General features: G+C 37.2%; 1 protein-coding gene across 2 annotated transcripts in view; it reads right to left on the bottom strand.

Annotated features, from left to right (window-relative positions):
* The window catches only part of DTWD2 (DTW domain containing 2), a 106638-nt gene that overhangs the window by 63592 nt on the left and 16614 nt on the right, over positions 1-26432 (bottom strand). Inside the window, exons 2-4 of one of the 2 annotated variants that reach the window (XM_035013967.1) lie at positions 18078-18168; positions 14613-14656; positions 12001-12193 (exon numbers count right to left, since the gene is read on the bottom strand). In XM_035013967.1, coding sequence (XP_034869858.1) covers positions 12001-12193; positions 14613-14656; positions 18078-18168 — 328 coding nt within the window. Of the gene's footprint in view, positions 1-12000; positions 12194-14612; positions 14708-18077; positions 18169-26432 lie in introns of both variants that reach the window. The other variant, XM_035013966.1, reaches the window with a different exon arrangement.

Genomic DNA, 26432 nt, shown 5'->3' on the forward strand with positions numbered 1-26432 from the left:
AGAAAGTATTTAATGAATTTCCAGAGATAAATCGCACTAGTGACTGAAAAACATACTGGTATGGCATCGAATGCTTACCCCAACTGCTGCAGTTTTCCAAACTGGCCCTAATCCTTCCTCCACACACTCTCACACAGGAGCCTCTATGTCCTTCTCTATAATTAAGAGTATATATTAATTCCAAGACAACTGGGTGGCTCTGTCAGTTAAGCGTCTGCCTTTGGCTCAGGTCATGATCCGGGGGTCCTGGGATAGAGCCCTGCATCGGGCTCCCTGCTCAGCAGGGAGCCTGCTTCTCCCTCTGCCATTCCAAACCCCCTCCCCCGTGCTCTCTGGCTCTATCTCTCTGTCAAATAAATAAATAAATAAAATCTTTAAAAAAAGATGATAGATTAATTCTCTCATCCCCTTAACATCAACATTGTACTTGACATAGAAACTTTAAATACACGTCAGAACTCTTTACCAGTCCCCTGCATGCTAGCTATGTGATGTTGGGCAAGTTACTCAACATCTCTGTGTCTCAGTTTCTGCTTCTACTTAATGGAAATCATATTACATTATTATGACTATTAAATGAGTTAATATTTGTATTTAGAAAACTGACACCTAAAAAACAGTATAGGAATGTCTGGGAAATTAAATTAAATTAATAAAGAACAGAATAACAGCTTCTTAACTTCTGAAAATATTTCTAGCATTTGGTATCCAGAGATTCATAAGCCTTTCTCCCAAATCTGAACTCTTCTTTGACTTTTATACTCAGGGCCTCCAATCTTTTTCTACTTGCTTCTTTTTCTCTGAGCATTTAAACATCTAGTACTCAAGAAACAAAAGAAAAAAACAGATAAGCTGGACTTCAACAAAATTAAAAACTTTCCTGCATCACAGAACACAATTAGGAAAGTAAAAGAACAACCCAGAGAAAAGAGGAAAATATTTGCAAGTCATATATCTGATATGAGACATTCTACAGAATATATAGAGAATGCTTACAACCCAATCATAAAAAACAAAAAAACAGGGGGCGCCTGGGTGGCTCAGTCCATTAAGTGTCTGCATTCAGCTCAGGTCATGATCCCAGGGTCCTGGGATCAAGCCCCCTGTAGGGCTCCTTGCTCATCAGGAAGTCTGCTTCTCCTTATGCCCCTACCCTCTGCTACCGCACCCTCTCTCTCTCCCTCTCCCTCTTTCTCTCAAGCAAATAAAATCTTAAAAAGAAAAAAAGCAAATTAGCTAATTTAAAGATCGGCAAAGCACCTGAAAGCTATTTCTCCAAAAAAGATATACAAATGACCAATTAACACATACAAAGATGATGCTCAATATCATTAGTCACTAAGGAAACATACACACACACACACGCATGCACACACACACACACACAAGACATAAGTAAGGTTAGGGGCGCCTCGGTGGCTCAGATGGTTAAGCATCTGCCTTAGGCTCAGGTCATGATCCCAGAGTCCTGGGATCAAGCCCCGCATCAGGCTCCCTGCTCAGCGGGGAGTCTGCTTCTCCCTCTCCCTCTGCCATTCCCCCTACTTGTGCTCTCTGGCTTTATCTCTCTGTCAAATAAATAAAAAAAATCTTATAAAAAGACGTAAGTAAGGTTGGCCCAGATATGGAGAAATTGAATCATTCAGACATTCATACATCACTAGAGGAAATATAAAATAGTGCATCTGCCTTGTAAAACAGTTTGGCAGTTCCTCAGAAAGTTAAAACAGAGTTACTAAATGACCAAACAATTCTACTCCCAGGTATAAAAAAGAACTGAAAAGAGGTAGACACACAAAAACCTACAGACAAATATTTATAACAGCATCATTCGGGGTGCCTGGGTGGCTCAGTCGGTTAAGCAGCTGCCTTCAGCTTAGGTCTTGATCCCAGGGTCCTGGGACCAAGCCCCGCATCGGGCTCCCTGCTCAGCAGAGGGCCTGCTTCTCCCTCTCCCTCTGCCTGCCGCTCTGCCTACTTGTGCTCTCTGTCAAATAAATAAAAATCTTAAAAAAAAAAAAAAAAAGCATCATCCACAAGAGCCAAAAAATGGAAACAAACCAAATGTCCATCAATGGATTAATGATAAACAAAATGTGGTATTCACACATACTGGAATATTACTCAGCCATAAAAAAAAGTGGAATACTGGGTGCCTGGGTGGCTCAGTTGGTTGGGCGACTGCCTTCGGCTCAGGTCATGATCCCGGAGTCCTGGGATTGAGTCCCATGTCGGGCTCCCAGCTCAGCGGGGAGCCTGCTTCTCCCTCTGACCCTCTCCCCTCTCATGCTGTTTCTCTGTCTCTCTCACTTTCTCTCAAATAAATAAATAAAATCTTTAAAAAAAAAAAAAAAGTGGAATACTGACATGTGCTACAACATGGATCAACTCTGAAACATCCGTGGCTCAGTCACAGAAGCCTGACACAAAGGCTACATACTGTATAATTCTATCTATAGAAAATATCCCAATAAGTAAATCTACAGAGACAACAAACAGAGCAGTGGGTTACCTGCATTTGTGAATGGGGGAAGGAGGAAAGGCACTAACAATGGGTACAGAGCTTTTGGGGGGAAGGAACTATAAAACATGAAAATACTGTGGAATACGATAATGGTGACAGTTATATAACTTTGTATAAATACTAAAATCCACTGAATTGTACACTTTAAAGGCCTACCTTTAAAGGTTGTGAATTACATCTCAATTTTAAAATATCTAGCATGTGGGGCGCCTGGGTGGCTCAGTTGGTTAAGCGACTGCCTTCGGCTCAGGTCATGATCCTGGAGTCCCTGGATTGAGTCCCGCATCGGGCTCCCTGCTCGGCAGGGAGCCTGCTTCTCCCTCTGACCCTCCCGCCTCTCATGTGCTCTCTCTCTCTCTCTCTCATTCTGTCTCAAATAAATAAATAAAATCTTTAAAAAAAAAAAATAAATAAAATAAAATAAAATAAAATGAAATAAAATATCTAGTACAGCAGTGCTTCTCAAACTTTAATATACAGAAGAATTACCTGGATATTTTGTTAAAATATTGATTCTGAGTAATTCTAAAATGGGACTTGATATTCTGCATTTCTAAGCAACTCCCCAGTCATGTCAATGCTGCTGGGCCATGAACCACACTCTGACAAGGAAGGCAGAGCCCGTCCTTCCACAGTCTGCTATTGTATACCTCCACCTGACTTACTCTACTTCAGAATAAAAATGTCTTACATTTTAGGCACTAAGTTAGACCAAATGATTTGTGATACAAAATCATAAATTTAGGTTATTTTTAAAATAAATTCAACACAAATTTTTCTAATTAGCAAATTCTAGAGATAGCCTGATATGCTGAATTAGAATGCAGGAGAAGCAGATTACACTCCTGGTCCTCCCCATAACTGGCTGCAACTTTAGGAGAGTCATTTATTGCTGGCCTTTAGCTTCCTCCCTTCTGAAACGTTAAGAATTTATTAATCTTTAAGATTCCTTCTGGTTCAGGGGCGCCTGGGTGGCTCAATCGTTAAGCGTCTGTCTTCAGCTCAGGTCATGGTCCCAGGATCCTGGGATCGAGCCCCACATTGGGCTCCCTGCTCAGCCGGGAAAGCCTGCTTCTCCCCCTCCCACTCCTTCTGCTTGTGTTCCCTCTCTCACTGTCTCTCTCTGTGTGAAATAAATAAATAAAATCTTAAAAAAAAAAAAAAAAAAAAGATTCCTCTGGTTCAAAAATTATATTATTACCTGCCAAGGGATTTGAGAATTTCTCCCAGGAAGACAAGTTAAGTTCACAGTTAAGAACTCAATGAGGAATAGGTGGAATTAAGGAGGCAATGAATTTCATGTAGATATTTCTTTTTATTATTTTTTTTAAGTAAACTCCAAGCCCAAAATGGGGTTTAAACTTACGACCCTGATTTCAAGAGTCATATGCTCTACCGACTGAGCCAGCCAGGCTCCCCTCATGTAGAGATTTCTGGTAATTTTCTTTAAATTATCCTTTCACATACAGCAAGATCATAGTTCCTATCAATTTATGTTCTATCACCTAGAATCATACACCCAACAGAAGCAAATTAACTCAAGTTCTATATATAAATACAATGCCACCTACAACCTTGGAGATAAGCCTCAGAACCCATGAGGAGAACACAACATCCCAACACATGAGCCAGAAGAGATCCAGAGGTCAAAAAAAATATGAGTGATATGCAAAGATTTAAAAAGTTCATCAATGACATTATAAACCTTTGGCATTCTGCATTTAACATTCAACTCCTCTTACTATGCCCCAAAGATCCGGGAGTTTCATGACATGAAATACTTACTTTGTTGTGGCAACAGTTTAAAGCATATTTATTGGAAGATAAAGTACAGAAGTCACTTAACAAAAAATAAGTAAAACACACTATTCAGAATCTATACCTCAAAGAGGCGGTATTGTGCCCTAGTTTTCCAGAACCTTTTACAAATTACTCTATGAAATTAAAAAAAATGTTTCTTTTGAAAAGGAAAAGGGTATTAAAAAATAAGTCAACTCCCAATGCTTGTAATAGAAGTAAACAAACATGAAATTTTGGATAAAATTAAAAGATAATCTGAAGAAAACAAAAACACTAAACTTGAAAAGGTATCTGCACCCCCATGTTCACCACAACATTATTTACATTAGCCAAGATACAGAAACAATCTAAGGGTCCATAGATGGATGAAGGCATAAAGAAAATGTGATATGTATGTATGTGTGTGCATGTTTATACACACACATAGGTCCATACACACATACACACAGTGGATATTATTCAGCAATTAAAAAAAGGAAATCTTATCATTTGCAACAACATGGACGGACCTTGAGGGCATTATGCAAAGTGAAATAAGTCAGAGAAAGACAAACACCATATAACCTCACTTATAGGTGGAATCTAAAAAAAAATAAATAATAATTAAAAAAAACAAGCTCCTAGATACAGAGAAAAGATTGGTGGTTGCCAGAGGTGGAGGGGGTAGGAGAGGCGAAATGAGTGAAGTGGGTCAAAAGGTACAAACTTCCAGAAGGTAAGTCATGGGGATGTAATATACAGCATGGCAAAGATGGTTAATAATACCATACTGTACATCTGAAAGTGGCTAAGAGAATAGATCTTAAAAGTTCTCATCACAAGAAAGAAAACTATGTTGACAGATGTTAATTAGACTTAGATCCTTTTACAATAAACACAAATATCAAAGCATTATGTTGTACAGCTGAAACTAATATAATGTTATATATCAATTATATCTCAATTAAAAATTCAGAGGATAATGATGAATTTGAATTAGGCAATAGATTAGATATGTAACATAATCCAGTCCGTAATAGGTCTATGTAGACACAAGAAATAGCTTTCATGAAAATGTTTTAGTCCCTGGGTTCTCCCAACAGTGTTCTGCATATCAAGTGAGAAATTCAGCTTTAGTGGAAGGTTTAAAGACAGTAGAGCAAGGATATGCAAATAACTCACTGGAAATAAGTTTATGAAGAAAGGTGGGAGCCTCCACAAACATTTCCAGATTCACCTTGGATTTATTCCTACCAATGTCAAGAGTCTCCTGTGTAAAATTCCTCTGAGGGAAGAGATTCACTGCCAAATGGTCTGGATATATTAGAAATCCAGATTAAAAAGAGGCCAACTTAACAGGTTTGTATTACAATTCTTTTATTCCTCAGTTAAGTACAAAGTTTACATATGGTTATTCTCTTATTTGGGGAAAAAAGACTATTTTTTTTCTGTAAATACCTTGGATTTTAATGATTTTTTTCTTTCTGCCATTTTTTCTTATGTATTTGCAGCAAAATTTTTATACTACTATAGAAACTGAATTGATCACCAAGAGTAACAGTTAAGACAACTTTATGCAAAAAGCAGGTGTGTGGGTATATGTGTATTGATGTGATGGTAAAAGAAAACTGACAAATTACATTTAGAAATAAAATCTAACTTAAACATTATTTATACATTTGGGAAACTTAGGTAAGAACTGAACTTTCATTTAGATTTTTGTTCTTCCCTCGGTGAAGAAGACCATAACAGAGAACTGTATTAAAATATTGCTCTACAGCACTAATTTTGAATGAACCAAGAAATATATAAACAAACATGCTTTTGCAAGTAAACAACTGATGTATAGTAGTCTGGGTATCTATGGGTTTTTGGTCTGCCCATCCTGCTTTTAAATAGTCCTGGTAACAACACCCCATGTCCTTGGCGAAATTTCCAGATTCGTGTGGTCCCCCCATCAATAGTAGTAACACCATCCCCGCCCCGCACCCCCCAACAATGGGACAATCCAGGATTCTGCCCTGGGAAGGAGAAATCATCTTTCTGTTAAGATGAATTAAGCCAAGAGGAAACTAATCTGCTGCTTCCTACAGATTTCTTCCAGTAGCACAGAAGAAGTCAGAAATCAAACCCAACACAGAGGGCAGCAAACCTCACAAACAGAGTGCTGCTTGAGGTCCAGCTTCCCAGGGACATGACCTGATACTTTCTTTTTTGTTCTGAGTTGGAGTTGGAGTTATGTCATTAATTACCCATGAGAAACTCATGTTACTTACAACTTAATTGTATTCACTTATTAAATCTGGGCCCCTAGGAAAGCCTAGTGTGTAATAAAACAAAAATTCTTTCCAGAAAAGCTGGGGAATAGTTACTAATTAAATAAAAATCATTACAGACAAATGGGAAATTTTTCGAGAATGGGAGAATATATTAAAAATAAGCAAACGTTTTTAGTGTTACAAAAGGTAGTTCAGAACTTAATATAAAATCACTACAATTATCAACATTTTATAGATCTCTAAAGATATGTGTAGTTACGTTTAAAAATCAATCCCCTCAGGACACCTGGGTGGCTCAGTTGGTTAAGCGTCTGCCTTCGGCTCAGATCGTGATCCGAGGGTCCTGGGATTGAGCCCCATGTAGGGCTCCCTGCTCTGCGGGGAGCCTGCTTCTCCCTCTCCCACTCCCCCTGCCTGTGTTCCCTTTCTCACTGTGTCTCTCTGTCAAATAAATAAATAAAATCTTCATATGATCTCACTGATATGAGGAATTCTTAATCTCAGGAAACAAACTGAGGGTTGCTGGAGTGGTTGGGGGGTGGGAGGGATGGGGTGGCTGGATGATAGATATTGGGGAGGGTATGTGCTATGGTGAGCACCATGAATTGTGTAAGACTGATGAATCACAGAACTGTACCCCTGAAACAAATAATACATTATATGTTTAAAAAAAAAAGAAGAAGAAGATAGTAGGAAGGGTAAAATGAAGGGGGGGAAATCGGAGAGGGAGACGAACCATGAGAGACTATGGACTCTGAGAAACAAACTGAGGGTTCTAAAGGGTAGGGGGGTGGGGGAATGGGTTAACCTGGTGATGGGTATTAAAGAGGGCATGTATTGAATGGAGCACTGGGTGTTATACGCAAACAATGAATCATGGAACACTGCATCAAAAACTAATTATGCAATGTATAATGATTAACATAATAAAAAATATATAAATAAATAAAAGAGAAAAAATAAATACATTAAAAAAAAGAAAGTTATACTAAGAAGAAATATTGCAGCCTTCTGTCCCCTTATTATTAAAGAAGGAACTCACCAATCTTAGTAAAGGAAAAGAATACACGGTAAAATCTTACAAAAATAGAAAAAAATGAGCTGACAAAGGTGAAAGAAACTGATCAAGATAAAAATCACAGATTAAGGAAATAATAAAGTACAACAGCCATTAAAACACTCTAAAGGCTAATACTTCTTCAGAGAAGTGTCTTTTCATATCTTCTGCCCACTTTTTGACTTGATTATTTGTTTTTTGGGTGTTGAGTTTGAGAAGTTCTCTATAGATCTTGGATACCAGCCCTTTATCTGTAGTGTCATTTGCAAAAATCTTCTCCCATTCTGTGGGTTGCCTCTTTGTTTTGTTGACTGTTTCCTTTGCTGTGCAGAAGCTTTTTATCTGGATGAAGTCCCAAAGTTCATTTTTGCTTTTGTTTCACTAGCTTTTGGAGATGGATCTTGAAAGAAGTTGCTGTGGGCAATGTCAAAGAGGTTACTGCCTATGTTCTCCTCTAGGATTTTGATGGATTCCTGTCTCACATTGAGGTCTTTCATCCACTTTGAGTTTATCTTTGTGAATGGTGTTAGAGAATGGTCGAGTTTCATTCTTCTGCATGTGGCTGTCCAATTTTCCCAGCACCATTTATTGAAAAGACTGTCTTTTTTCCATTGCATGTTTTTTCCTGCTTTGTCGAAGATTATTTGACCATAGAGTTAGGGTCCATATCTGGGCTCTCTATTCTGTCTCATTGGTCTGTTTTTGTGCCAGTACCATGCTGTCTTGGTGATCACTGCTTTGTAATATAGCTTGAAATCGGGCAACGTGATGCCCCCAGCTTTGTTTTTCTTTTTCAACATCTCCTTGGCGATTCGGGGTCTTTTCTGATTCCATACAAATTTTAGGATTGTTTGTTCCAGCACTTTGAAAAATGTCATTGGAATTTTGATCGGGATGGCATTGAAGGTATAGATTGCTCTGGGTAGCGTAGACATTTTAACAATGTTTATTCTTCTGATCCATGAGCATGGAATATTTTTCCATCTTTTTGTGTCTTCTTCAATTTCTTTCATGAGTGTTCTGTAGTTCCTAGAGTATAGATCCTTTACCTCTTTGGTTAGGTTTATTCCGAGGCATCTTATGGGTTTTGGTGCTATTGTAAATGGAATCGTTTCTCTAATTTCTCTTTCTACAGTTGCTCTGTTAGCGTATAAGAAAGCAACTGATTTCTGTGCATTGATTTTGTATCCTGCCACATTACTGAATTGCTGTATGAGTTCTAGTAATTTGGGGGTGGAGTCTTTGGGTTTTCCACATAAAGTATCATGTCGTCTGCAAAAAGAGAAAGTTTGACTTCTTCTTTGCCAATTTGAATACCTTTTATTTCTTTTTGTTGTCTGATTGCTGTTGCTAGAACTTCTAGTAGTATGTTGAATAACAGTGGTGAGAGTGGGCACCCTTGACGTGTTCCTGATCTTAAGGGAAAGGCTCTCAGCTTTTCCCCATTAAGGATGATATCCGCTGTGGGTTTTTCATAGATGGATTTTATGAACTTGAGGAATGTTCCCTCTATCCCTATACTCTGAAGAGTTTTAATCAGGAAAGGATGTTGTATTTTGTCAAATGCTTTTTCTGCATCAATTGAGAGGACCATATGGTTCTTCTCCCTCCTCTTATTAATGTGTTCTATCACATTGATTGATTTGTGAATGCTGAACCACCCTTGCATCCCGGGGATAAATCCCACTTGGTCGTGGTGGATGATCCTTTTAATGTATTGTTGGATCCTATTAGATAGGATTTTGTTGAGGATTTTGGAATCCGTATTCATCAGGGATATTGGTCTGAAATTCTCCTTTTTGATGGGGTCTTTGCCTGGTTTGGGGATTAAGTTAATACTGGCCTCATAGAATGAGTTTCTGTTTCTATTTTTTGAAACAGCTTCAGTAGAATAGGTATTATTTCTTCTGTGAATGTTTGGTAGAATTCCCCAGGGAATAAGAACACATACAAATGGCTAACAGACACATGAAAAAATGTTCATCATCATTAGCCATCAGGGAAATTCAAATCAAAACCACACTGAGATAGCACCTTACACCAGTTAGAATGGCAAAAATGGACAGGGAAAGAAACAACAAATGTTGGAGAGGTTGTGGAGAAAGGGGAACCCTCTTACACTGTTGGTGGGAATTCAAGTTGGTACAGTCACTTTGGAAAACAGTGTGGAGGTGCCTCAAAAATTTAAAAATAGAGCTACCCTATGACCCAGCAATTGCACTCCTGGGTATTTACCCCAAAGACACAGATGTAGTGAAAAGAAGGGCCATATGCACCCCAATGTTCATAGCAGCAGTGTCCACAACAGCCAAACTGCGGAAAGAGCAGAGATGCCCTTCAACAGATGAATGGATAAAGAAGATGTGGTCCATATATACAATGGAATATTACTCAGCCATCAGAAAGGATGAATACCCAACTTTTACATCAACATGGATGGGACTGGAGGAGATTATGCTAAGTGAAATAAGTCAAGCAGAGAAAGTCAATTATCATATGGTTTCACTTATTTGTGGAACATAAGGAATAGCATGGAGGACATTAGGAGAAGGAAGGAAAAATGAAGGGAGGGAAATCAGAGGGAGAGATGAACCATGTGAGACTATGAACTCTGAGAAACAAACAGGGTTTTAGAGGGGAGCGGGGTGGGAGGATGGGTTAGCCTGGTGATGGGTTTAAGGAGGGCACGTATTGCATGGAGCACTGGGTGTTATATGAAAACAATGGATCGTGGATCACCACATCAAAAACTAATGATGTATTGTATGGTGACTAACATAACATAATAAAATTTTTAAAAAATTAAAAAATAAAAATAAAAAAAATAAAGGCTAATACTTTTAAAAGCTAAATAAAATAGAGAAACATCTTGTGAGTATGCTCACGGGGAAAAGAGCATGTGTGTGTGAGTGATTAGAGAGGACAAAGGATATAATTTAGAATAAATTAAAATAAGTATTTAAGAATATATTCAGGTATATGGCCACCAATTTGTTAACTCAGGTGAAAGGAGTAATTCCCCAAAAAAGATAAAAGTTACTTAAAAACTGAACCAAATAGAAAGAGAAAGGTTGAATAATTTCCGTAAGAGTTTGAAAGAAGGGTTTAAAAGTTATCATTTTTAAAAAGACCAGGAGCAATGAGAGACGATGGACTCTGAAAAACAAACTGAGGGTTCTAGAGGGGAGGGGGGTGGGAGGATGGGTTAGCCTGGTGGTGGGTATTGAGGAGGGCATATTCTGCATGGAGCACTGGGTGTTATGCACAAACAATGAATCATGGAACACTTCATCTAAAATTAATGATGTAATGTATGGAGATTAACATAAGAATAAAAAAAAAAAGTTGCAAAAAAAAAAAAAAGACCAGGAGCAGGTGGTTTCACCAATGAGTTCATTCTAATTTTTAAAAAGCAAGAATTTCAATATTATTTGAACTATTGCAGGCCATAGGAAAATATTAAAATCTCGCCCATTCATTTGGTGAAGTTAAGATTATCTTAGAACCCGGATGTGAGGGCGATCTGGCTGCGACATCTGTCACCCCATTGATCGCCAGGGTTGATTCGGCTGATCTGGCTGGCTAGGCAGGTGTCCCCTTCCTCCCTCACCGCTCCATGTGCGTCCCTCCCGAAGCTGTGCGCTCGGTCGAAGAGGACGACCTTCCCCCATAGAGGAGGACCGTTCTTCGGTCAAGGGTATACGAGTAGCTGCGCTCCCCTGCTAGAACCTCCAAACAAGCTCTCAAGATTATCTTAGAACCCAAACTTGATAACAAAAGTATAAAAAATACATAAATTATAATTCAATGGCCTCAAAAATTTCAGCAATTTATCAAAAGGATAATATAAAATGATCAAGTGGAGTTCTTTCAAAGAATACAAGAATGGCTCACTATAGGACATGTATCATCATCAACAAATTGAGGGATAATCTAATTATGATAATGAATGACAAAAAAAGTATTTCATAAAAATTCAGTCATTCCTAATACGAACAGGTAATTTAGTTACCAAATAGAAGTATTTAAATATAACACTTAACAAAAACATTAATACACACATAAATAATTAATCCTTAGACTCCAATGATTAAATGTCTGAGATACTCTTAATATAGCTGAATGCTTAAATTATGGTGAAGTTTGGTGGTATGAATTGAGAAAGATGAAGAGGTTTCAAACTTTCTACATACACATATCAAACGCACATACATGCATATACATATCTATGTACACGCATTCACACACATAAATACCATCAAATCCATATATAAAAATGTATGTGAATCCCCTCACAGAAAATATATACAACATACATAATTACACATTTGTGCTTATTCTATGTTAAAATACTAGTTTACCTGTTTGGGGAGTCGGAACAAGGAATTCTTATAGAAAATATCCTTAGCCTGGCTCCATGTACCATCAATGATGATGATTGTGGAAGGATAAGTAGGAGAATCTAATATAAATTCTTCCAAATTAGCAGCTTCAGCCCCTGGATATAATATTAATGTATCAGACTTCCGACAAACAGTTGAAAGTTCAGGATCTCTAAAAATTTTAAAAGAAAACCATCATTAGCTTGTGAGGGAAAAAAAGTTTAACTATTCTTAGCATAGTTCCTTTAGAAATACACATCAAAGCATTCTGGTACTGGAGATGTAAGAATGAATGAGACAGCCTCTGTCTGCAAGCAACAAAACAACCTTGAAGGGTTGAGCTAAAGAGTTAAAGCTAAAAGAGTCTACTGAAGACAATAAACAGCATCTTCTTCAAACTGATAAATGGCATCTACAAAAATTTACGTCAATATCATATTTTGCAATTTCCCTTGAGATTGGGATCAAGGTAAAAATGTCGGCTTTCAACACTCCTAATACACATCGTACTAAAGTTCCCAGTTATTGCAATAAAGCAAGAAAAATAAATAAAAGGCACAAAGATCAAAAATGACCTTATTAGCAGATGATAATGCTACTTCCATAGAAAGTTCTAGGGAAGCTACAAAACAATTTCAGTAAGTACCAAATGAATTTAGAAAGATACAGGGATGATACACAAGACCCAACTGTTTTCTTATATACTAGAGGTAAAAAATTGAAGGTAAGTATTTTTAAATTCCATTTACAAAGAATACCAAAAGCAGTAGGTTTCTTAACCATTCCTCCATGGTTATGTCATGTACTCTAAAAAAAGCTTAAATTATTATCATTCAATTGCCAGATTAATAATTAATTAATAATATTAATTGGCTTTAGCTTAAAAATCCATCAGTGAGGGCACCTGGGTGGCTCAGTTGGTTAAGCGACTGCCTTCAGCTCAGGTCATGATCCCACGGTCCTGGGATCGAGTCCCACATCGGGCTCCCTGCTCTGCGGGGAGCCTGCTTCTCCCTCTCCCACTCCCCCTGCTTGTGTTCCCTCTCTCGCTGTGTCTCTCTCTGTCAAATAAATAAATAAAATCTTAAAAAAAAAAAAAAAATCCATCAGTGAATAAAAATTTACTGAAAAAGTACTATATTAGGCTCCAAAGGAAAAAACTGAACTACTTAATATAATAGATTCAAAATGCGATGAGCTATTTGAAAATGCATCAAGTTTCTCATCCACAAACACACTTGTGGAGGGACTAGATAGCCAAATGTCAGGAATGACCCAGATAGTTTAGATACTCAACATTTTTGCAATGAAATAATCTGGATCCAAGCTGGCAGGTGGATCAAGTTTGGATATATCTGTATCCACCTATGAATTATATAGAGACTACATTCATTATAAAGAGACCCTATGTGAAAGAAATGCCACAATGTAAATGATATGGACACTCCCCACGTGAAGGGCTCTGGATCTCACGCACATTCCCAACAAAATGGCAAAATTCACAACAGCACCACCAAGCTCAGAGCAAATCTCATCTCCGAGGGCAAGGCAAAAGAAAACTGTGTATGAGAAAAGTGTTCCTAAACAATAGTTTCAGAGAAGGGAAAAAAATGATTTTATAAAGTTCTAACATAATATCATTTTCATAATTTGAAACTAAATAATAAAGGAACCTAAAATAACAAAGGAAGGGAAAAGTTTGGTCAATTCCCTGGGCTTGGAGCTATTACTAGCCTAACTTAGCATTTTCGTAAGTGGATGAAAAAGAAATCTCTGTATTTTCAAAAGAAATTAAATTTTGCATATAAAAATATACTTAACTGTGCGGGTAAGACAAAATTAGTGAAGGCTTTGTGAATGGGCAGGAAAGCAAAAAAATATGCTTCAAAGATAAGAAAAGACTTGTAGAAAAATTTAAATATACACATAGTATATAATATCTATTTATGATAATGGGTTATGTACTAGAGTATGAAATAAGATCCAAGAACATTATAGAACTGTCAGTGAAGTTACCAACTAATGAGCTGCTACCTATAAAAATACTGGGTCTCATCAAAAAGCGTATTTTAAGTATGACAGGAGAAGGCATTCTATCCTTTAAAAAAATGTGATGTGCCCATAACAAGAATACTAAATATAGTACTAGTCACCATGCCTTAGGAAAGCCTTAATGAGCTAGAATTGGATAAATATGTGTTCATTTACATAAATGTATATCATATATAATTGTTAATTTAAAAAAAGAAAGAAGAAAAAACACAACTAAATCTAATACAAGTACTCCACCATCTTGAAGGCAGTTTTAACAAAAATGAAAGAGTAAGTACATGCCTTTTAGCTCAACATACATTCCTATAGAATTGAGATAATCCCTCTGTTTATTACATTTTGGCCTGTGTTTTCTGAGGGTGTTTTTGTTCATGTTTTGATTTGTCCTGTATTATTTTGAAAAAGAAGGCAAAACAATTTTTTTTTTTACCCCTTCCAATATACCACGCGCTGGGCCTGATGGATAAGGTGAAGGAAACCATTTTTTAAAGATCTGTGTAGGTAAGACTTATTCTCAATTGCCCTAAAAGGTAATTTACCTTTCTTCACTGAAGCGACGACCAATCTTGACTTTACACTTGTCCTGGGGGAGGCATGCTGTTAATAGGGGAACTGTCCGCAACACTTTGTTTTCCTTTAATTAAAAAATTAATTAAAACATAGGTTTTCGTTTAGACAAACACACATTTAAAACTTTCATGATGAACATCTGAATCATTACATGATATATAACTTTCACAAGACTTTTATTACAGACCACAGTTTAATAAAAAGAGCTATAGTCTTTCTGATTTATCAGTATTAAACATAAATGCACATTTTCATTCTACTTGAGTGTGTTTAGAGGTTTACTGATCAAATGAGAAGATAACGTTAACCCAAATAATGGTTAAGATTATGAAAAATGAAATCTGTATTTAACTAAATTGAATCATTTATTCTGACAAATTTTATTTCCGTAGTAATTATATTTTGTAGTACGTCAACTTGAAGACAATTGCCTAAATCTTTATGTCCAGAAAAGAAGGAAGTGCTGAAAAAAACAAAGTCATGGGGCACATCAAAGTGACAGAGAAGCCAATCTTAAAGAGCTCCCCATGACCAAAATGGTACAATTTGAGTAACAAAGTAAGGAGCAAAGTATTTGGATTATGACCCAAAATACAAAATAAATAAATAGGAGAGAAGAGATAAATCTTCCTTATAGAAGAATTCCAAGTAGTAAACGTAAGTACTCAGTACTCCAGGAGGTGGAGCTTAATGTCTCCTACCCATCTGAATGTGGGCTGGATTTACGGCCTACTTCCAAACAATAATATGGAAAGGGAAAAATATAATAACCTTAGAGCAGAGAAATCTGGTGACCATTCCTGTAAACTCCATTAACTATCATCAGTGTTTTTTTCCAACATCCGAGCTTCCAACACTGAAAACCACCTTTCCTGTCACAACAATTCTATCCTTTATCCTAGTATACCCAGCTGATTTGCTATTTTGCCAGAGCCTGCCTCTTCTCGGTTATTTTCGTCTACAGTGATCAGTCACTGTCTGGCTCTTCTCCACTGGCCCGACTGGAAATGTTAAGCCTGATCTAACAAGTGCCAGGAGCCCTCTCTAAGCAGTTCACCTACATAAAGACCCCTGTTACCTCTATTAGTTTATATAACATTGCTTTTATATATCCTCAGAGCAAATAATGTGACCACTTAGCACATTAATACACACAGCATATTAATACACAAGAGTGAGGTTTCATATGAATTTACTAAAGTAATGAAAAATAAGTTTATAATAACATTACATTATAAACTTATGTTTATAACAGAAACAAAAAGTATGGTAGTAACAGTATTCAACACACACACAAATACGCCCTTTGGGGACATTTTTGTGTTAACCTCTTTTGTCCTAGGTCTCTGAAGTGTTGATTAAAATAATATGAAAAGGTAAATCTAGAAACGCCGAGAGTAGTTAAATTCTTCTATCTAAAAGTTGGAAAACGAAATAGGAGAGTCAGAATTTGTTGGGATTTGCAACTACAAAGAACATGTAGCAAGCTGGAGCTGTGAGGAGCCTGAAACCAATCTGGAGCAGCTCCTACAACGAACGGGATGAGGAGAGGCGAAGTGAGAGGTTTAAGACATTTTCCAGTATGTCCTCCTGTTTTCTTCCCTCCTTACTATAGCTATGATACTATGACACACAGTACTTAAACTACTCTCCAAACTTCTACCAACATACGTATATATGTCAAATTAAATAACGCAGTGCCAGAAGATTTATAATGTTCCCAGAAACACTCCCCACTACCATTTCCTAAAGCCAATCACTTTAATTTTTTCAGCTATTTCTTCTAGTGGTTATCTCTGTATTTGTACAAAACATGTGTCTTACTATTTCTTGATTTATCAATTTTAAATATTTTTTACAAAGTACCATTTATCATCATCATCATAGCTGACTCTAATGTACATAATTCTAAGTACATTATAGATAGATGGATAGAGAGATAGACGGATTCATTTACTGCTCACAATAAACCAGTAAAGCAGTGTATCTTTTATCATGTCCATTTTCCTAATGATGAAACTAAAGCACAGAGAGGTTAATTAACTTGCCCAGGGTTACAGTTAACAGAACTATTAAGGCTTTAAATTCAAGTAATCTGGCTCCAGAGCCCTTACTCTTAGCTAATGCACTACATAACCACAGCCTCTTATAATAAATGAGGATTTACCTTTCTTCCATCACTCCTTACCATCACATCTCTCATATTTTTAATTAAATCAATAAACAGTGCTTACATCACTATGGCTACATTAACACTGTTCACAAATAAAGGCCACACGGTTTCACAGAACATTTCTTCCTTATAGATATTTTTGTTACTTTTTTTTTTTAAAGATTTATTTATTTATTTGAGAGACTGAGAATTAGAGAGCGAGAGAGAGAGAACATGAGAGGGGGGGAGGGTCAGAGGGAGAAGCAGGGTCCCCGTCGAGCAGGGAGCCCGATGCGGGACCCGATCCCAGGACCCCGGGATCATGACCTGAGCCGAAGGCAGTCGCCCAACCAACTGAGCCACCCAGGTGCCCTGTTACTTTTGAGATAACTGTTTTATTTTATTCTTAAGCTTTTGAGATAACTGTTTTATTTTTAAGTACTTTTTTAGATACTGATACCTACTCTTTAAAATGCTCCATCCTATCACCTCCATATCATCTACTCCACCAAATCATCTTTTCCCAAAGCCTCCTCCTAAAGCCTATCTAAATGGTCTTCAATCACTTTTTAGGGGGAGTCATCAAACTGGAACGCTCTATTACAGTTCTATATATTTGCTCTATTCATTAAAGGAATAAAACTTTATTTTATACGGGCGCCTGGGTAGCTCAGTTGGTTAAGCGACTGCCTTCGGCTCAGGTCATGATCCTGGAGTCCCTGGATCGAGTCCCACATCAGGCTCCCTGCTCGGCAGGGAATCTGCTTTGCCCTCTGACCCTATCCCCTCTCATGTGTTCTCTCTCATTCTCTCTCTCTCAAATAAATAAATAAAATCTTTAAAAAAAAAAAAAACAACTTTATTTTATACGTTCTTTTTTATAAAACTGAAATACTGACAGTTACTTCTACTTCAACAAAAAACATTAAGAAATATAAGCTATGATCAAAATTTAAAAAGCAATGATTTTCTTAGTTCTTCACTCACAAAATTTCATTTTTTCTTCACACAAAATTGTTGATGTTCCAAATTTCTATACTATTCAGTTACCATTTTTATGAAATAATACGGTTTTATGAAATAACAATTTTTATGTCTCTATAGCATACGACACGACACTATAATACATAAAAGAAACTTTTTTCCCAAAGACAAAGCATTTATCATCAATTTATTTTCAGAAATGTTAAAAAGCTGGAAGGCATGAGTATGTTCATCAGTGTGTTTCCTCTTACATACTAATAATATTCTATTTGAAATTATGAATTTTACAAAATCTTACCTCTGCTGGATGCTGAATTATGTACAAATGAGTAGAGATGTGCAGAGGATGCAATGGTAGAAATGGACACAAACATACTTTCTGAGGCCGGCTGAAGAGCAGAAAAAAAAAAAAAAGAAAATCTGTAAATGTTTAAAATACAGTGATATATAACAATAACCTAAAACTTAAACATAATCCCTCTTCTTTATGTAAAGAGATTTGCTGAAGATGCATTCTTTTAAAATGAAACACCAAGAATGAATTTAATCAATTACACTTTAGAAATGAGAATTTGGAGCAATGCCTGGGTGGCTCAGTTGGTTAAGCACCTGCCTTCTGCTCAGGTCATGATCCCAGGGTCCTGGGATCGGGTCCCGAATCGGGCTCCCTGCTCATTAGGGAGCCTGCTTCTCCCTCTGCCTGCCGCTCCCCCTGCTTGTGCTCTCTCTCTCTCTCTCTCTCTGACAAGTAAATAAATAAAAAAAAATATTTTTAAAAAAAGAAATGAGAATTTGGAAAAGGATTCAAGTAAATTCTGTACCATCTATATAGGTCAAAGGACCTCAAAAAATCCTGTCTTAGTTATCATTAGTGAAGAATAATCATAAGCCACCATCATGGTCTTTTTATTCATGAAGCAACACTTCTACTAACTGGCATTCCAAATCAAGAATAGATCCGATATCAAAGAGAAACCTGGCAACTCTTCTAAATCATCTGATATTGGAAGGAACAATATGATAAAATATAAGACTATAATTACCACCTAGAAGAGAGTTCTAATCAAACTTGCCAATCAATCAACACAAAGAGCTTACTATCGTAAAAAGAAACCCAAATGGGCCACCAGATTATATTTAGCTAAAACTGTATCCACAGAACGTCTGTCTTATCCATTTATTTTCCCTTTTGTTATTGTTCATTTTGTTTTTGTTGTACTTACTTTTTAGTGCTTTACTATTGTTTCAGTAACACTTATGACTCATTATAAAATTCAAATGGAGTAAAGTATGTATTTCCATCTCAGTCCTCCAAACTAGGGGATTCTCTTCCTTAGGGGCAACCAATGACCAGTTCCTTGTGTGTCTTTCCAAATGTATTATAGAAATATACATGGATCTCCTACCATTAAATCCCATATTTGATATGTGTGTTTATAATATGAAATTCACCAAGCAGCCAGGTATCATGGGAGTAAATTTTCATGACAGATCACTGCTGCAGGTAGACATTACATGCTATTACAACAGTATACAAATGAATGCTACATTAAAGGGAATTCCCAACAGCATACTGTTACTGCTACAAAACTGAATGCTATCAACTCCTTCCTCAGTTTAACTTATGTAGAGTTATAGCCTGAGGTAAGAAATGATTACATTAATAAAGCACAGAGTGTGAGGAAATTGGTTCAATTGTATCTACCACCTCATTCTGTAAGAAACTGTCAAACCTATGTTAAAAATATATATTAAAAAAATGGATATCACCTTAAATGTCTGTAAATTGTATGACAGGCTATGAAAGAATGCAAAAAAAACCATCAAACACCCCATAAAGGAAACATCCACATATCAGGAAAGTCAAAGAACTGCAAAATCCAGTCAAGTAAACACGCTAAGTAGATACTGCAAATTTTTGTGGGCAGAAAACCACTAAGTAAAATGAACCCTGCAAATAACATCTTTAGTTCATCACACATATTGCGATTATAAAAGTCCTCAGTATGATACTTGAGATAGTGCAAAGAACTGCTCTGGATTTTGGTAGCTCTGGTTTTCATGTCTGACCAAAACTGCTATTCAAAAAAGGAAAAAAAAAAAAAAATCAGTTACCTGGAATCGTAGTTTCCTTCCTGGGAACACATCTTTGAACTTTAGGAAGATTTAGTATTAACCAGTTTGGAGAGTTCCACTTCTGGGATGACAGGGAAAGTGCTTCACAGACCCAGAGTCCAGTGAAATAAGCAAAGCTGACAAAAGCTATTTTAAAAAACAATCACTGATAAATAGAGCTACCCTAGGATCCAGCGATCACACTACTGGGTAGTTTCCCAAAGAATACAAGAACACCTACTTCATAGGGATACATGCACCCCTATTTTATAGCAGCATCTTTACAATAGCCAAATCATGAAAGCAGCCCAAGTGTCCATGGACTGATGAATGGATAAAGAAGAGGTGGTATATATATACAATGGAATATTACTCAGCAGTAAAAAGAATGAAATCTTGCCATTTGCAACAACATGGATGGAGCTAGAGAGTATAATGCTAAACAAAATAAGTCAGACAGAGAAAGACAAATACCATATGATTTCACTATTATGTGGAATTTGAGAAACAAAACAAAGGGGGAAAAAAAGAGAGAGAGGCAAACCAAGAAACAGACTTAACTATAGAGGACAAACTGATGGTTGCCAGAGGGGAGGTGAGTGGGGGGAATGGGGGAAATAGGTGATGGGGATTAAAGAGAGCACTTAGGATGAGCATGAATGAGCACCAAGTGATGTATGGAATTCTTGAATCACTGTATCATACACTTAAAAGTAATATAATACTGAATGTTAACTAACTAGAATGAAAATTAGAAGTTTAAAACAAACAAACAAAACCAATCACTGAAGAAAGTCTCTGGAAACTGCCCTAGGGGCATATTCAAAGGAAGAAACATTATTCAAGAAAATCTACTAAAAGTTGGTACTGGGACAGTTTGTGGCATCTGAGCCATAACCGATTTCCTACTTTGCCCCAGCTCAAGTTGACAAACTCCACTTCTGGTAGGTGAGCTCCATCTCTGCTCTTAATCAAGGCGTACCCTGTATGTCACAAAAAAGGCAGGCCACCAGCATTTCTCATCCCCTCCAACTCCAAGCAGAAGAGGCTACATTCCTGGTGAGGGCGACCAAGAGAGCAGAGGTGGCCTTCCTCCACACAGCCTCCACCTATAAAAGAGAAGCTTGACCACCGTGCAGGAGGCTGGCTGGCGATGCTGGAATTCCAAGAGCAGTCAACCTAGTTTGCTCACAGGACAAAAGTTCTACACCAGAAGCAACCCTGTGCCCAGAACAGTGGCTAGGAGACTTTGCCCAAGAGAGGCAGACTGTAAGAAAAGAGAGCTCTGAAGCTCTTCCCAAAGGAACCAAATCCATTTGAAACAGAGTGTGAGCAAGTTCAAGCCTAAGGGTGCTCTCAAAGATAATGACTCCCCCCGTTTTTAAAATATATATATATATTTTATTTACTTATTTGACAGAGAGAGAGCATGCACAAGCAGGGGGAGCGGCAGGCAGAGGGAGAAGCAGGCTCCCCGCTGAGCAGGGAGCCCGATGCTGGGCTCCATCCCAGGACCCAGCTTAACCAACTGAGCCACCCAGGTGCCCAGATAATAACTCCTCTCAATGAAGACCAGCAAGCTATATGATAAACCAGCTAGATCATCAGAAAGAACCAAGAAGAGCACACCTGCCGTCAGAGCAAACCTCAGAATGGCCTCAAAAACCACCCCTGGATCAGACTGTTGAGAAATTTACAGCCCGGGCACTGTATGGAAATGATAGAGGACAATCAGCTGGTAATTAGTGGAGCCTAACAAGCAGGATGTGATACCAAAAGAAGAAGGCAGCTTCAGAAAAAGATCTGGAAAAGTGAACTTCAAAGAGAATCCTGCTAAAACCTTTGTGAGAGTGGTGATGTTTGCACAACTCAGCTAATATAACGAAAACCTCTGACTTGTATACCTTAAAAGAATGAATGTCATGGTATGTGAATCATATCTTAATACAGCTGTTATTTTTAAACATGTGAAATTGCAGTAGAAAAAGAATGTTCAACCTAATTAGCAGGAGAGAGGCGTTTTGTTACTATTGGCATTATCTGGAGGTGGCCTTCCTTCCCTACAGTGTAAGCTGCAGGAGGGCGAAGACTTGGCCTTTTCACTTTTCACCCCAGCACCTAGCACAGTAAGCTATCGATAAATACTGAATACTTGAACGAATACCTTTGCATTCCTTCTTGCCTCCACCTCGGGATGCCTTCCTCCTCCTACACAATTTCTTATCCTATCCCTTCATTTTCTAACATCAAATATTGATCTCTCCTTCATTTCTTCTCTAATACTTAAGCAATTAGTTTGTATCATAAATGAAATTCAGAATCTCAGATCTCCCTTTGCTGTAATTTGTGATCATTCTGGTAAGCAGTAGTACAGAACAGGCAAAAATATTTACTGAAGAAAATATTTAAAAAAAAAAAACAGCATTTTATGTGTAAATACCATAACTATGATTTAAGCTAAAACTAATTGTTTTGGCTTCTACTTTGACAGGCTCATAAAACATCATTACCTATTTATTTTAAAGCATGTCCCCTTTATTAAACTAATTATAATTCCAATTAGCTCAAACTAATAAAACTAGAGTTCTTTAAAACACTTTGCATTCCAATTGATCAACTTTATGTTTAGCAAGTTACTTTATAATATAAATTTGTGCTTATTTGTTACTTTTTTTTTTTTAAAGATTTTATTTATTTATTCATGAGAGACAGAGAGAGAGAGAGGCAGAGGGAGAAGCAGACTCCCCGCAGAGCAGGGAGCCCGACGCGGGGCTCGATCCCAGGACCCTGGGATCATGACCTGAGCCGAAGGCAGACGCTTAACCCTCTGAGCCACCCAGGCGCCCTATTTGTTACTTTAATGGCAATTTTGCCCATAATTTCCTCCTCTGCCATGGTCTACACATACTGCAGTGGTGCCTAGCTGTCCAAGGGTTAAACCATCTCTTACCAAACCATTGGATAAGTAGCAGTACCTGTTCTCCTTCTAAAACCTCTTCCAAGGGGCACCTGGGTGGCTCAGTTGGTTAAGCGACTGCCTTCAGCTCAGGTCATGATCCTGGAGTCCCGGGATCGAGTCCCACATCGGGCTCCCTGCTCGGCGGGGGGTCTGCTTCTCCCTCTGATCCTCTTCCCTCTCGTGCTCTCTGTCCCTCATTCTCTCTCTCAAATAAATAAATAAAATCTTAAAAAAAAAAAAAAAAAAACCTCTTCCAAAAAACAAAAAAGTCTCCCTACAACCAAACTTAACTCCAGAAGGTTTAAATATTTCAAATTGATAATGGACTAAATAATTTATAAATTCAACAAATTTCTCTTCAAATATTTACTATACACCTAACTATGTGCCAGACATTAGGCACTTGGGATAATGAAACAGACAAAATTCCTGCCCTCATGGAGCTTATTTGTTCTGTCTGTGCCAGAAGGAATTTTTTAAAAGTTCCTTGCTTCCTATGAACTATTACAGTTGATAGGAAAATAGATACCAAATAACTACACATCAAAATTGACTATTTATAATAGTAAACATTCATTTTGAAATAAAAATAAAGGGGTGCCTGGGGCTCCAGGGTGGCTCAGTCGTTAAGCATCTGTCTTCGGCTCAGGTCATGATCCCAGGGTCCTGGGATCGAGCCCCGCATCGGGCTCCCTGCTCAGCGGGAAGCCTGCTTCTCCCTCTCCCTCTACCCCTCCCCAGCACTCATGCACTCTCTCTCACTCTCTCTCTCTCTCTTAAATAATAAATAAATAAATAATAAAATCTTAAAAAAAAAAAATCCAAAGGATGCCTGGCTGACTCAGTACAGCATGCAACTCTTAACCTCCGGGTTATGAGTTCAAGCCCCATATTGGGTAGAGAGATTACTTAAAAGGTAAAATCTTAAAAAATAAATAAATAAAATAAAAACCAAGCTACTTCTAGAATTTATGTAGATCTGAAGAACAAATATTAATATCTGAAGAAATATCAACTGGTCAGTTGGGTATAGGCTTAGGGAATAACTATTAAGATATGTCACTGACAAGGTCATTCATTATCTTGCTATGTGATCTTGAGCACATCACAGGTTTTCAGTGTCCTCCTTCATAAAACTGATAACACACCAAGTAGGTTCTGGAGAATAACTCCTGAATTGTAGGCAAAGGTTATAAAAATATAATCATAAATGCCTAGTAGTTTTCAGCTAATTTATAATAGAATGACCAAAGTAGGAGTTGAGATTTTTCTCTCTTCTATCTTTGCAATGCTTTGTAAATGTAGAAGAGAGAAAAATTTACAATGCATTGCAAATGTATTATAAATACATTGGGATTTATTTTCTTTAAAATCTATACAACCCAATTAAGGTTAATTACAGTCTTAAAATATAAACGGAATTTCCAAATAATTTCCCTGAGGAAATGTTATGAAATAACCTTTTTCTTCTTTTCTCATTAAGGATGTAGGAATAAATATGTAGGTTTCCTGTCAGACTAAGATTGACTGGCTTCCTCGGTGAATGCTGTAATACAAGGGTAATCTGTCACTCTGGGCATGCTATCTCTGACAGGCTGTAGGCAAATAAAATTATACCTGACATAGAAGTAGAGATGCTAGGACTTACAAAAAACATCTTTCAAAAGCTTAATTAAATTCTTATATAATATTCACTGAAAGCTACTTTCTCATAGTACTGATTTTAATCAAGTAAATCTTACATAGGCAAACTTTAAAAATTAGTGAATAGATTTACAAGAATTACTATTTTTAAAGGATTTCTTTCATCCACCAAACAAAGGCAAATGTAGAACCCAGAAAAATAGTGCACCTCAAATTTCCTAGTAGTCAACAAAATTTTTACAGTCCCAATGGAGTGAAAAAGCAAAGAACAAAGAGTCTCATAGCTTTTCAATAGATTAGTTGAATAGATACACTGCATTACACATAAAAATGACAACTTTCTAATTTTAAAATAGGCTTTGAAAAACTAAATACCACAGTGCCCTCTACTGTCACTTTAAAGAAACTTAAATAAGCTATAAAATAATTTTTAAATTTCTTAAACCATATTCAATATAAGCAATGAAAGAAGAAACAGCTCTTCATGATTAATATATTATAATAAAATTGTTATATAATAAATACAATGTTAAATAAATTTTCATGTCCTAAAGGGAATAAAAACAGATAATATCAGGGCGCCTGGGTGGCTCAGTTGGTTAAGCGACTGCCTTCGGCTCAGGTCATGATCCTGGAGTCCCTGGATCGAGTCCCGCATCGGGCTCCCTGCTCGGCGGGGAGTCTGCTTCTCCCTCTGACCCTCCCCCCTCTCCTGTGCTCTCTCTCATTCTCTCTCTCTCAAATAAATCTTAAAAAAAAAAAAAAAAAACAGATAATATCTACCACGTCTGACTACTTCAAGTATATCTAACAATGATACTCTAGTATCTGCCAAGGTTGCTTTTATCACCACCTTGTTTTTTGTTTTTTTTTTCCTACTTTGTCAAACTTTTTTTTTTAATTTTTTATTCTTATGTTAATCCCCATACATTACATCATTAGTTTTAGATGTAGTGTTCCCTGATTCACTGTTTGTGCACAACACCCAGTGTTCCATGCAGAATGTGCCCTCCTCAATACCCGCCACCAGGCTAACCCATCCTCCCACCCCCCTCCCCTCTAGAACCCTGTTTGTTTTTCAGAGTCCATCGTCTCTCATGGTTCGTCTACCCCTCTGATTTCCCCCGCTTCATTCTTCCCCTCCCGCTACCTTCTTCTTCTTTTTTTTTTCTTAACATATATTGCATTATTTGTTTCAGAATCACCACCTTGTTTTATAACTTCTTCTGGGAGTACAGGAAGGCTAAGCTTAAAAAGAAAAAAAAAAATCACTGTTAAAAGAGAGAAAGTAATTCCATAAAGAGAATATCTTTAGATGAGACTTTCCAGAAAGCTGTGCCCCAGAGGGCATGTCTACAGCAGTGATTCCCAAAGTGGATTAAGTAAAATGAACCAATGGGTCATTACCACTTCTACTTTGAATTAAGCATTACTAATATTTATTATATGGAATAACACTCCCTCCTTGGGCTGATATGTCATATGGTAATGTGTTAGGATATGTGATGTCCTGATAGAAAAAGAGGCATTCCATAACATGGAGTGTTAACATTGGCACAATGACACCCACAAAGAAACTGTATACACTCGTAAAGAATCTGTTGAAGAAGTTCTAATTACACAATCACAAACGAATAAGTTTATGGCAGAGCTGTTTCTTACCTATTCCTAGTTCAAATATTTCATCAGAGTTAAGAAATCAAATCTGATATGACAATAACACGATTTTTTTAAGTAGGTTTTTCATTGTAATTCCACTATAGTTAACATACAGTGTTATCTTAGTTTTAGGTGTACAATATAGTGAGTCCACAATTCTACACATCACTCACTGTTCATTATGATAAATGTACTCTATAATCCCCTTCACCTATTTCACCCATCCCCCCCACTCCCGCCACTGCCCCGGTCTGGTAACCATCAGTTTGTTCTCTA

This window comes from Mirounga leonina, unplaced genomic scaffold (genome assembly GCF_011800145.1).
Source record: "Mirounga leonina isolate KUSES-001 unplaced genomic scaffold, KU_Mleo_1.0 Mir_168, whole genome shotgun sequence".
In the NCBI taxonomy this organism is placed as follows: domain Eukaryota; kingdom Metazoa; phylum Chordata; class Mammalia; order Carnivora; family Phocidae; genus Mirounga; species Mirounga leonina.